The 12954-nt window shown below is 37.3% G+C and overlaps 1 protein-coding gene across 5 annotated transcripts in view; it reads left to right on the top strand.

Annotated features, from left to right (window-relative positions):
- Positions 1-1944: 1944 nt before the first annotated feature.
- LOC107595140 (brefeldin A-inhibited guanine nucleotide-exchange protein 1-like) overlaps positions 1945-12954 on the top strand; it is a 96104-nt gene continuing 85094 nt past the window's right edge. For all 5 annotated transcript variants that reach the window (XM_016285462.1, XM_016285461.1, XM_016285458.1 and 2 more), the window contains exon 1: positions 1945-2277. In XM_016285462.1, the coding sequence (XP_016140948.1) occupies positions 2154-2277 (124 nt within the window). In that variant the 5' untranslated portion in view covers positions 1945-2153. The remainder of the gene's footprint in view (positions 2278-12954) is intronic.

Genomic DNA, 12954 nt, shown 5'->3' with positions numbered 1-12954 from the left:
GTCTCAGGATGCTTTACTGTTGGCATGACACAGGACTGATGGAAGCGCTCACCTTTTCTTCTCCGGACAAGCTTTATTCTGGATGCCCAAAACAATCAGAAAGGGGAATCATCAGAGAAAATTACTTTACCACAGTCCTCAGCAGTCCAATCCCTGAACCTTTTGGAGAATATCAGTCTGTCCCTGATGTTTTTCCTGGAGAGAAGTGGGTTCTTTGCTGCCCTTCTTGACACCAGGCCATCCTCCAAAAGTCTTGGCTTCACTGTGCGTGCAGATGCACTCACACCTGCCTGCTGCCATTCCTGAGCAAGCTCTGCACTGCTGGTGCCCTGATCCTGCAGCTGAATCAACTTTAGTAGACGGTCCTGTCGCTTGCTGGACTTTCTTGGGTGCCCTGAAGCCTTCTTCACAGCAATTGAACCTCTCTCCTTGAAGTTCATGATGATCCGATAAATGGTTGATTTAGGTGCAATCTTACTAGCAGCATTATCCTGGCCTGTGAATCCATTTTTGTTCAAAGCAATGATAACTGCACGTTTCTTTGCAGGTAAGTTAACAGAGGAAGCACAATGATTTCAAGCACCACCCTCCTTTTAAAGCTTCCAGTCTGTTATTCTAACTCAATCAGCATGACAGAGTGATCTCTAGCTTTGTCAACACTCTCACCTGTGTTAACGAGAGAATCACTGACATGATGTCAGCTAGTCTTTTTGTGACTAGGTTGAAATGGAGAGGAAATGTTTTTGGGATTAAGTTAATTTTAATGCTGAAGAGGGACTTTGCAATTAATTGCAATTCATCTGATTACTCTTCATAACATTCTGGAGTATATGCAAATTGCCATCATAAAAACTGAGGCAGCAGACTTTGTGAAAATTAATATTTGTGTCATTCTCAAAACTTTTGGCCACGGCTGCATATATATATATATATATATATGTGTGTGTGTGTGTGTGTGTGTCTGTGGATAGTAGGATAGTAAAACCTGAAATTTTTTACATTGTGGGGACTGGTCTGCGGTCCCCTGAAAGGGAAAAAAATTATTAAAAATAGTAAATGATGTTTATCTGAAAGTGTAACAATGCAAACAGGGTTTCTGTAAGGGGTAGGTTAGGGCTGGTTAGGGGATAGAAAATATCGTTTGGACAGTATAAAGTCTATAGAAAGTCCCCACTATTCACAGAAACAAATGTGTGTGTGCGCGCGTGTGTGTGTGTGTATATAACTCAAAATTACTAGTACAGATACTCAATGGAAACCGAAAATGGCAATAAATGATCAGCAGGAAAACACACTGGACATCAGTACATTAAATGTTATTAAAATATGCAAGAACTGTTTTCAGTAAGAAATTCATTTTAGTAGACATTTGAGTATTTTTCATAAATGCAAATTATATGTATACTATATTATTATATTTCCTAATGACTTTCTAATAGCTGAATCATAGCTGCAACAAACTCATCTGGTCCACATGCAATTACTAAATAGCATCCTTATTAATACAACTTTTAAGCTATCTTAAAACAGCTTAAAAGAATGATTCAATCCCCTCGTGTTTTTAGAATATAGTTTTTTTTAATTACGAGTAAATGTGGTTACATAGCCTAAAGTTTTTTTCTTTCCTTTCCTTTCTTTTTCTTATTTCTTTTTTTTCTCTCCAAAACATAACTTGCAAACACTATATAACCTATGGACAACATAACCGAAGACATCTATGTGGTTATATATCTATAACCACAATTACCACAAGGAAGTGAGTTTACTTGTCTTTCTGACAACCGCAGTTCTTAATTCACAGATCAGATTTTTTTTTCTCTTTTATGTATTTATTAATTTATCATTATTTAATTTGTAATCTGTTTATGTATAACCTCCTTCTATTGATCACTATTGTTTATACTTCTCTCTCACTTCTCTCTCTGCCTCGCTGCGGCCGTTTTTACGTGCGTGACGTCATTTCCTTCCAACATGGCGCAGGCAGCAGGTCGCTGATGGAAAACTGAGGGATTTACCCCACCTTCTGGCTTTATTTATGTTTCTCTATTGAGGGCACCATCCGCCGGAGAAAAGCTCAATCATACGGGAATATCTAAAGATCACGGATCCAGCCTCCATTGGGACAGGTTCTCCTCGCCCCGTCGCAGCGCGTCATGTATGAAGGCAAAAAGACGAAAAACATGTTTTTAACCAGAGCTTTGGAAAAGATCTTGGCCGACAAGGAGGTGAAAAAGGCTCACCACTCGCAGCTGCGCAAAGCCTGTGAGGTGGCACTAGGTCAGTATGATTTCGATGCGTTGATCGCGGTGTTTTAGATGTTTAAGATCTGCATGTGTGGCTTTAATCCTACCGGTAACGTTAATGAAACGGAGCAGCTTCAGATCAGCTGCATGAATCCAGCAGCATTGCGGAAGTTATTCTCATTCTACCTGAAAAAAACGCCTCGATCTGTTCCTTTTAGCATGAAATAGCGATAATTATGCGCTCCTGGCTTGAATAAATCATATTTAGTGCACGTACGAATGAGGAAACGGGTAAAGCAAAGCAGAAACTGACTGGGCGAGTTTGTCCTCTTTGACAGGAGCTTGAGAAAGCCCCTTCATCATAGGCTGTGCACAGAATAAACTATTCGTGTTGAATTACAGAATCATTTTATATGCTTTAAAAGCATTTCGAATTCATTTGAGTGTCACTTACCATGTTTTTGTATCATTAACGTTATATGCAAAGACCCCAGCTGTCATGTTACAATAACATTACAGTCTGAGCTTCTTATACGAGACAACAGCGTGCAAACTAAACTGTCATATCGTTTAAATTCGTACAGAATCAGTGTTGTACTATCCTCAAGTCCCCCCTATAACAACAATGACTGGGCAAGATGGAGAGAAACGCAAGACGGAGATGTTTGTTTGCATTGGTGTTGTCGCAGAATTACTTAATTACAGCGTGCAAACTAAACTGTCATATCGTTTAAATTCGTACAGAATCAGTGTTGTACTATCCTCAATTCCCCCCTATAACAACAATGACTGGGCAAGATGGAGAGAAACGCAAGACGGAGATGTTTGTTTGCATTGGTGTTGTCGCAGAATTACTTAATTATCTTTAAATAAGACGAGTATTTATGCTGACGGAGGTTCAACTTTATAAAAATGTGTAGTAACGATGCGCAATTATTGTGCCTTGCAGTCACAGGCTCCGCCGAGTTGTTCATTCAAAGCGGCTCTTTTGAATGATTCACTTGAGCCAGTTGGAAAGCGTTTGGATAACTCTGCTGTGAGCTGGAACATTTGACGCAAACTTCATAACTTAATCATTACTTAATTAATAAACAACTACGTTTTGTGGCTAACTATGCATTTCACTATACAAAAAGAGCGGGTAAAATGCGCACGGGCGCACTTTTCAGTGATTACTCAAACGAGTTGGTGAATCGGTTCATTTGAACTAACTATCCAAAAGAACCGATTCGTTTAAATGAATCAGACTAGTTTGCGATGGGCGTAACGGAAGTGTTGTTTGCAGGATAGGGGTTGTGCTAGTCTATAAGGACTTGTTTGGGATAAGGTGAATGTCTCTACCTCTGTCATGCATTTCTCATTATCAGTGGTCAATAATGCATGCACGGTGGAAGTTGAATTACAGTGCATTATTAAAGGGGGAAGAAAGCAATGGCTTCCAGGCTCTAGACTGGAATCACATGCACTGTGCATTGTGCATGCAGAGTCGTTGGTTCAGCTTGCTTACTGCATTGCAAACTGATTTTTACAGTTAGTCTGTAAAGCAATAGGCACAGAGATGTGATTTTTTTTAGGAATGGTACACTTTGATCTCTTTTGAAACATATAGGAAGCATTGCGTGTTCAGAGAGGCTGTGATTCAACTCGCGTACAAGAAGATACGAAGATGTACAAGACAGTCAATTGGAGTGGTAGAAAGTTTCATCTAGTTCATGCCGCTTTGCAAACATAGGGAAAACTGTCAACCCTTTCTCTCTGTGCTGGTTAGTGAGTTATTTAGATCATATCTAGTGAGCTGTCTTTTTCCACCACTAAGACAAAGTTCCCAGCGCAGGCCTTATCCTCGCAAATCTGGTCTCTGGCGACTTAAAAGATGAGATGGGCTTACTCGGATTGCAAAGGACTGATACATACAACCACGTTTCGCAAAATTGTAAAATGGGCATGTGGCTAATAAATGTAGTTAATGGTTAAAGAATGTAATTAGCTACCAACTCGGTTTGTTTATTTATGTTCATATCCCTTATAAAAAAGCATTTGTGGTAGACAAATATATTGCTTTTCTGCTGAACAGCAAAGGATTTATGGTCCAGTTTTGCATATGTAGGATCGCATTTGGCATTTTGCTTTGATGTCCGAGTTATGACAGCATCTGTCAGTGAACTTTAGAGAAATCCTGTCGTAATCGTCGAGCCACAGTTCATTTGTCACACTGGAGGGGGGCACATGCCTCACTTGAAGCTGTGAACTCTGGTTTCACCTCAAATTTGTAGCATTCCCTCAGTTCCCATTGTGAATATATATTGAGAAAGTAAGTTTGTATATCTTGGAAAATGATTGGTATTTCTGTAATAGAAGTCTAGAGATAAGTGTTGCTCAGACGACTCAGAACAAATGGTTCACTGAAAGGCTATGAGTGTAAGGTGTTTGGAATAGTATTCTTTGCCGATACAGCAAGCATACTGTTCTCATGCTGAGCTTTTTTTAAGCGTTTAATAGTCTGCTGTTTGACATTTCTTTTAAAGTAAATGTATGCTTTGGGAAAATAAGCCTTTAAAAGAAATGTGATGGCTTAAAGGGATAGTTCACCAAAAAATAAAAATTCTGTCATCATTTGCTCATGTTGTTCCTAACCTATGACTTTTGTTCTTCTGTGGAAACACAAAAGAAGATATTTTGACCAGACAACATTATTCGTGACCAACATTGACTTTTATTGTATGGACAAAAAACGCTGAAGTATTTCTAATAATATCTTCTTTTATATTCCACAACATTAAGGAAAGTCATATCGTTTTAGGGAAACATGGATGAGTAAATAATTTTCATGTTTGGATGATCTATCCTTTTAAATATCTGCATTGTATGCCAAAGAAGTCATGAAATACGTGGATGTGAGTGTTGATATTTTCTGAATGTGAAGATGGATTTCTTAATGACAGCCTAGATATAAGGAGAGTTTCCTGTCCCTTAAGCACAGTAAATACTTACAGAGCAGGTAAAACAAGTTCATCGTTTTCTTTTTCAGGCAAGACTTCTTCAGTTCAGGCTGAATAGACAGGACCCCGGGGCTGAGTCTGATCCTTTTTTTCTAACCGCACACACATCGACCTTAACCAAACTCTGTTGAGCAATCAGGGGACCTCTTGCAAATGCTCTAGCTCTAGATTCAGGTCTTGAATATTTTGAATGGGCTTAAATTGGGCTCTCTTCTGATGGATGTGGTGTCACTAGGGCTGGGCGATATAGCTAAAAATGTATCAACGATATAATGTTTCATATCGTTCGGTATTGATAATTATTGACATATTTTATAACCGTTTTTAAAACGAAGAGCAATCGAAAGAAATGTTTAAATTTAACCACTGTATTTTTAAATTAACCCAATTTATTGAGACAAAAAACAAATATTTTTTGTTTTAACAGTCAAACGCACAATAAAAAATAAACATATCTAATTTCTAATGTTTTGTATGCAGATTAAGATATAGGTCTCAAGGAAACTTTTGTCTTGTCTCCCGAGGCCACAGGAGGGTGCAATGAGCAAAATAATGCAGCACATTTAAATTGTCAACGCAAGGAAATAACTATTAAAAAACGTGCATTACGTCTAAATGAACTCATGTAAATCAAATATAATTTCGTAAAAATTGCATTAACAATTATCAACAAATCATGTATCATGCACCATGTATTTATACATTGCAAAGTGCCGAATCGCCCATCACACAGATTGCATTTAAAAACATAAGAGATGCAGTGAAAAGGAATAAACCTCCACAAATTCGTGACGTGTTTTCTAAAAGTTTAAATCGTTTTAACTTTGCATGGCTACATCTCTTGTGTGAGACGCGAGTGCAGCAGTCATATTTGTCCGTCTAAAAAATGCGCTGAGTATGCATCTGTGTGAATGACTTGGTTTCAGTTTTCACCTAATCAAGATCTTCTCCACATTGAGCTTCTATATTTCTCTTTTAATATTTTGAATGAGCAGTGGCACGTCTCGTGGGCTAGACTAACAAAACATTCAAATGCAACAACGTCATTACATCATTATCACCGCATCTCGTGCACCACTGATGATGCTCCCTTGTGCGCTCCTGACATTCAAAAGCAAAAGTTTATTTTAAATTTGACTAAGTGTTTGTGTGTGCTGTCTGCTTCACTCATAGTACGTGCCTATATCGTGCCCCATATCGAACGTTTTTTTATATCGTTATCGAAGGTGTACCATCGATAAATATCGCTACCGTTTTATCGCCCAGGCCTAGGTGTCACTATCAAAATGTTCCTGATTTTTTTCTACCATAAAAAAATGTTCATTTTAGCTGGTTGCCAAGAAAACATTTCAAATTTTTCCTCTAATTTAACTTGATATATTAAAATACCTAAAACTGAAGAAAAACAATTATGAAACAATGTAGACATAGTTAAAAAAGAAAATAATAATAAAAAGGCACAACAAACTTTCTTTCACTAAAATTAAAATGAATCTGGAAAAAAAAGAAAAAAAATTAAAACCAATTCAGAATATTGAAGGGATAGTCCACCCGTAAGTGAAAATTCTGTCAACATTTACTCACCCTTTATGTCATTCCAGACCCGTAGGACTTGCTTTCTTCTGTGGAATGTAAAAGAAGATATTTTGAAGAATATTGGTCCCATTAATTTCCATAGCATAGGGTGAGTAAATGATGACAGAATTGTCATTTTTGAAAGTTTGTGAATAACCAAAGGTTGGTGAAGTGTTTATAGAGACCTTCTGTAAATTTCTGTAAATTTTGCTTCTTCAGCATTCATTTTAAAATTAATTTTAAACAAAATCTCTCAAGGATCTCAGTCGCCCAGTCACTGCTTCAGAAAGACTGTATGATGTTGCATGTGACATAACATCTGTTTCCCAGTTCACCTGTTCCTGACAGGTATAAAAAAAAAAAAAAAAAACCTTCCTTCCTTTTTATGTCCTGACTCCATGGGCTATGGCAGTGCCTGTCGTGTCTTGGCAAAATAGCCCATATCTCACGGAAACACAAGTTTAAAGCCTATACTATCACAAAAAGGCTAAGTGCGATTCATTAATGTACTCACATTGTTTTTAAGACACCTGCGCAGAAACTGAGAGTAAGCAGTAAGATCAGGTGTCCGCATTTATTATTTAGCTTTCAGACTGATCGTATATTACTCACGCCTTCTAACACTTTAGGCGGTTTCGAGTCCTGTTGGCACCTGTGCTATTCATCATAAAAAGTTTCTTAATGGCCCAAAACAAGGAAGAAGTTTAAAGTGATGTTCAGATCCCAACTAATAAATATCATAGCATTCGGAGTTGTATTTAGAGGCATAATGTACAAGTTTAAGACTCACTAGGGTAGTGCATTAAAAAGCTGCCAATCTGTGTTCTTGCGTTTTTATGTTTTATGCTCCTGTCCGTTTCTCGTCACTATAAATTGTCCTCTGATTTTTGGTTTCTTCTAAGAACGTAGATGGAAAATGGTTTTCTCTGATCATTTTTGAACTTTTTAGTGCTTTTTAGGACACATGATTGCATGGGTTCCCTTAATAAAGAAAGTGGAATTAAATGCGTGTGCAGTGGCCGTCTGGCTTATCCCGGCTCTGCTGGTGAGGATTGTTGCTTTGCTGCACACATCGTTGAACGAGGTGAATGAATTTAATTTTGTGGCCCTGGGTTTATTGTTAAGGTGGAGGGTAAATCTTTGCACAGGTGTCTGGAAAGGTTCAAAAAGATGGAACATTTCTGTTATTAAGATGCAATCTCACAGGTTGCAGACCCTGCCAGGGTACGCCGTTCTTCTCATTCCCCAAAACCTGTGCCAGAATTACCACCAAAGCCCTGCACTTTAAGAAAAGCCTGTAAAAATAGGGCACAATGTACTGTTAATATGAAGGAATTTTGTGTTTTGAGGTGTTTTACCCGTATTTTAAATGACACATTGCATGGTGTTGTTTTAGGTATCTTTAAGTATCTTTTCTGTTTTTCCACAGATTTTGTTCTTACAGTGTGGCTGTGCAGTGCATTAAAACAAAATTGGCCATTTAATATAAAAGATATGGTTTTTGGATGAAAGTCCAGCATCGCTTAGATCTCTTACCAGACACTTTGTTTTATTACTGGCCTTTGTAAATAATGCATCGTCTTTCAGTAGCCGTAACTCATTCAGCCTCTGACAGGTGCTGAATTAATCATAATTCTGCCTCAAGCTAATGAGAGACGATACCATTTGACTCGTCATTTCTGCCCAGAGTCCTTTTGCGTGTTTATGAGATCATACAGCAGTTACATTGAGAGTTAGGGATGCTAGAGGAGTAGGTGGTTATGGAAACTTTAGGTTGATACTAAACTTGCTTTATATCGCCCTAGAGTAAAGATATTGAGATATATGATATAAGATATATGCATTTTAGTCATTTTGATGCCTTGAGTTTTTAATTTAGTTGACTTTTATCACAGATAGACGCTTTTGGACTGCAAGGTACCAATTAAAATGCCATTGTAACAAATCATGCAATGAATGCCCTATTTTGGCATGTTTATAATATTGGTATGAACAGTGTTGGGGTTAACGCATTACAAGTAACGCGAGTTACGTAATCAGATTACCTTTTTCAGGTAACTAGTAAAGTAATGCATTACTTTTTTAATTTACAAGAAAATATCTGAGTTACTTTTTCAAAAAAGTAACGCCAGTTACTTTGTTTTCCCATTTATTGACTGACAAGTCTCCCGTCCCAATATTGGGAGAAATCGGAAGTGCAGAGGAGTTGTGTGCACTGTGTGAACATGTTACTGTAGTTCTAGACTAAATGTGAATGTGCATTAATTCATCCCACTCACAAAAAACTGATTTAGTATTCATCAAAATTAATTACAACAGAGAAATGCAAACTCAGAATATGACGCAAACTTGCAATAATTAAATATGTTAAATAACACAAATGTATCTAATCCCATTTTATTAACCAATGTCTTTGCTGCTGACCTTTGATGATCCAGTTCAACCATACTAATAAGCAAAAATGACTTTAGATAAACTAACAATTGTGCTTCATTGTTTTTTTGTTGCTGAAGAGTGTTTCTTCTCCTCCGTTCTACTGTACAGACGTGAATGTACTTTTCCTTCAGTCTGAGGTTTATTCATTAAACTTTTTGGTGTGAAAAAGGCTTTTACATTTGCTATAAATAGAACTTCTTATATTAAAAACAATCAAGCCCTGCTCATATTTAAAAAGTAACGCGAAAGTAACGCAAAAGTAATGTAACGCATTACGTTTCGTAAAAAGTAACTAAGTATCGTAATTAGTTACTTTTTTAGGGAGTAACGCAATATTGTAATGCATTACTTTTAAAAGTAACTTTCCCCAACGCTAGGTATGAGTATGATGTGTTTTGTGTGTAGGATCATGACAATTTAGGCCAACACATAATAATGTACCGAAACATTTTTTTTTTTTTTTAACAAAATACAGAATTTTCATGAGGCTGACAACTGAAGCTGAAAATAAAGTTTGGGTAATTATATTTGGGTATTTGAACTATTTATTATGTTCAGGGTTTCAGGTGATAAATTAAACCAGTCATATTTAAGTTTTTCAGCAATTAGCCGCCTTTTTGATTTTTCAGCCGAACAAATTTTACATAGGCCTATTGATAGTTTAGCATCAGTATTGATCATGGTGAAGTGCATCCACACTGCTGACGTGATTTGTGCCTGAAATAGATCAAAATGTGTAATCAGAAGCACTAATAAAACGTAATTGATTTTGGACCTCTAAATAGGGATGTGATGGTGAAGAAATTTTCACACCGGTATATAAACTTGCGACAAAACTGGTATGTCACGTTTTACAAGAAAATAAATGCCTGTTGGACATCTTTACATCTTTCACTTTCTAAGACTAAAACGAATACTTGAAAATGGATTCATTATTATTCTTAAAGGGTTAGTTCACCCAAAAATGTAAATTCTGTCATTAATTACTCACCCTCATGTTGTTCCAAAGAAAACAAAAATAATGACTCTATTCAACAATTTGTCTCCTCCGCATCACCCTGGCGCCATTTTGGAGAGTATTCACTGAACGTAAACAACGTATCTGCTTGACGCAGCTGACACAGAATAGCATACGTTGTTTACGTTCAGTGGATACTCTCCAAAATGGCGCAAGCGTGACGTGGAGGAGACGAATTGTTGAACAAAGTCGTTATTTTTGTTTTCTTTTGTGCACAAAAAGTATTCTCGTCGCTTCGTAAAATTATGGTTGTACCTGATGTCACATGGATTATTTTACCGATATCCTTAATATGTTTCTGGACCTTGATCATGTAAGGATCCTTGCTGTCTATGGGAGGGTCAGAGAGCTCTCGGATTCCATCAAAAATATCTTCATTTGTGTTCTTACGGGTTTGGAACAACATGAGGGTGAGTAATTAATGACAGAATTTTTATTTTTGGGTGAACTATCCCTTTAATGAAAAGCCAACAAAAATAAAACAGTACAATAACAATCTAGCTTATATAACGTTTATTGACAAAAACGAAGAAGATGAGGCATGGCGTACACCACATGCTGTGTTATACATCAACTAAATTACAGAAAGTTTAGAAAACGTAAAGGTTTTGCTGCATTTTGTTTTGGAAGAATATTTTTGGTTGCTGAAATTTCAGTGCATCACTGGTGTTAATGATTTTCACGTTTTGGGCAATAACCAAAAATAGCCAATTTGAAAAATCTATAACATTTTTGCCTCAATCGCCATTTTAAAATACTCCAATTGGCATTTTGTTCCATTCCATTGCACTCCACATTGAACACATCTAATGCAATTGGTTCCAAAAAATGTGTCCAACCAGGGTCCGGTGAACTAATTTCACTGATTTTGATGTAGAAACCACGTTTGCAGTGTTCTTTTTGTTTCAGAAACTATGGCTTGTGAACCAGTGGAGTAAATCCATGCGGTTACACATGCATGCACTTGTTGTGGCAGTGTTGGTGTGACTAGTTGGCAGGGCTACACCAGGACCACCCTCACGCCCCACATGTTGCGTTGTCCAGACAACCTCCCTCAGCATTTCCTGTGCCGAGCCTAAATTTAATTACAGCTAGGTATTTTCTCTTTCTCCTACACAATGCGACTGTCAATGGTCCAATGCTCCCTCCTCAAGCACAGAGGACCTGAGCCGGGTGTTTATCTCTGCGGGTGAAAAGAGCACACTGCCTCCCCTTCCACTGGGGCTCTGCTTTTTGGAAGCGTTTGTGTTTGTGTTTGTGTGTGAGAAATGGTTTGTGTCTATTTCGTGGGCGGATGCTTGATACTTCAACTGTGGGCTAAATTGATACATTATGCAAATTTGTCTCTGATGTTGTTTACCTTCCATAGACAGAATGCCATCATGACAGTGTCATCAAGGAACCAAGTGCCAAATAAAACAGTGTAAGGTCTCTAAACCGCTACCTGGTCTTGTGCAAGAAAAGAAGAATATAGGTTTACAGGCATCGCTTTTTTAAATTGTAGCGTCTCATGTTTTGGTTTGGCTAGAATGTTCAGACATAAATGGCAATGCATTGTAATATATATACAGTGGGTACGGAAAGTATTCAGACCCCCTTAAATTTTTCACTCTTTTTTTATATTGCAGCCATTTGCTAAAATCATTTAAGTAATTTTTTTTCCTCATTAATGTACACACAGCACCCCATATTGACAGAAAAACACAGAATTGTTGTCATTTTTGCAGATTTATTAAAAAAGAAAAACTGAAATATCACATGGTCCTAAGTATTCAGACCCTTTGCTCAGTATTTAGTAGAAGCACCCTTTTGATCTAATACAGCCATGAGTCTTTTTGGGAAAGATGCAACAAGTTTTTCACACCTGGATTTGGGGATCCTCTGCCATCCCTCCTTGCAGATCCTCTCCAGTTCTGTCAGGTTAGATGGTAAACGTTGGTGGACACCCATTTTTAGGTCTCTCCAGAGATGCTCAATTGGAGCACCTTTTATGGTTAACTCCTTTATTGACAGGTGGAGCCCAGGTGAGAAATGCTTCAGGCTTGTAACCTGGCTCAGTTTAGATTCAGATCATATTTTAAGGGACAGAATCACTAAACAAAAACAAGTTTGTCCACATGGTTGTGTTCACTTAAAGCCTTATCTAATTATTGTCCAAAAAGATATTTGCAAGGATTATATACACTATCGTTCAAAGGTTTGTGGTAGGTAAGATTAACAATACAGTAAAAATGATAATATTTTATACATTAAAATATGTATATTAATATAAATTTACAATTTAAAATGCATATTTTATATTTTTATGCCATTTAAAATGTAATTTATTCCTGTGATGGCAAAGCTGAATGTTCAGCAGCCATTACTCCAGTCTTCAGTGTCGCATGATCCTTCAGAAATCATTCTAATATGCTAAATTTGGTGCTCAAGAAACATTTTCTTCTTACACGCCCCCACATATCTACCTCACTATGTGGAAATATTTGCATAATGCGGCCCAAATGTGCACGCAAAGAAAGAAGGCTTGGTTTCAGTAACCGCAGTTAGTGTTGAAGCAGCCATGTCAGGGAGACGCTGTGTGTTTCTAGGCGAAAGCAAAAGCACTTTATTTGGCATTCCGAAAGTAGATGCATTTAGGAATCTTTAAGATTACTTACAACAGAACAGCAATGCATTTTATGGA

This window comes from Sinocyclocheilus grahami, unplaced genomic scaffold (genome assembly GCF_001515645.1).
Source record: "Sinocyclocheilus grahami isolate Dianchi unplaced genomic scaffold, SAMN03320097.WGS_v1.1 scaffold197.1, whole genome shotgun sequence".
NCBI classification, from domain to species: Eukaryota; Metazoa; Chordata; class Actinopteri; order Cypriniformes; family Cyprinidae; genus Sinocyclocheilus; species Sinocyclocheilus grahami.
The sequence above is the reverse complement of the archived record's forward strand: the minus strand, read 5'-3'. Positions and strand labels throughout refer to the sequence as shown.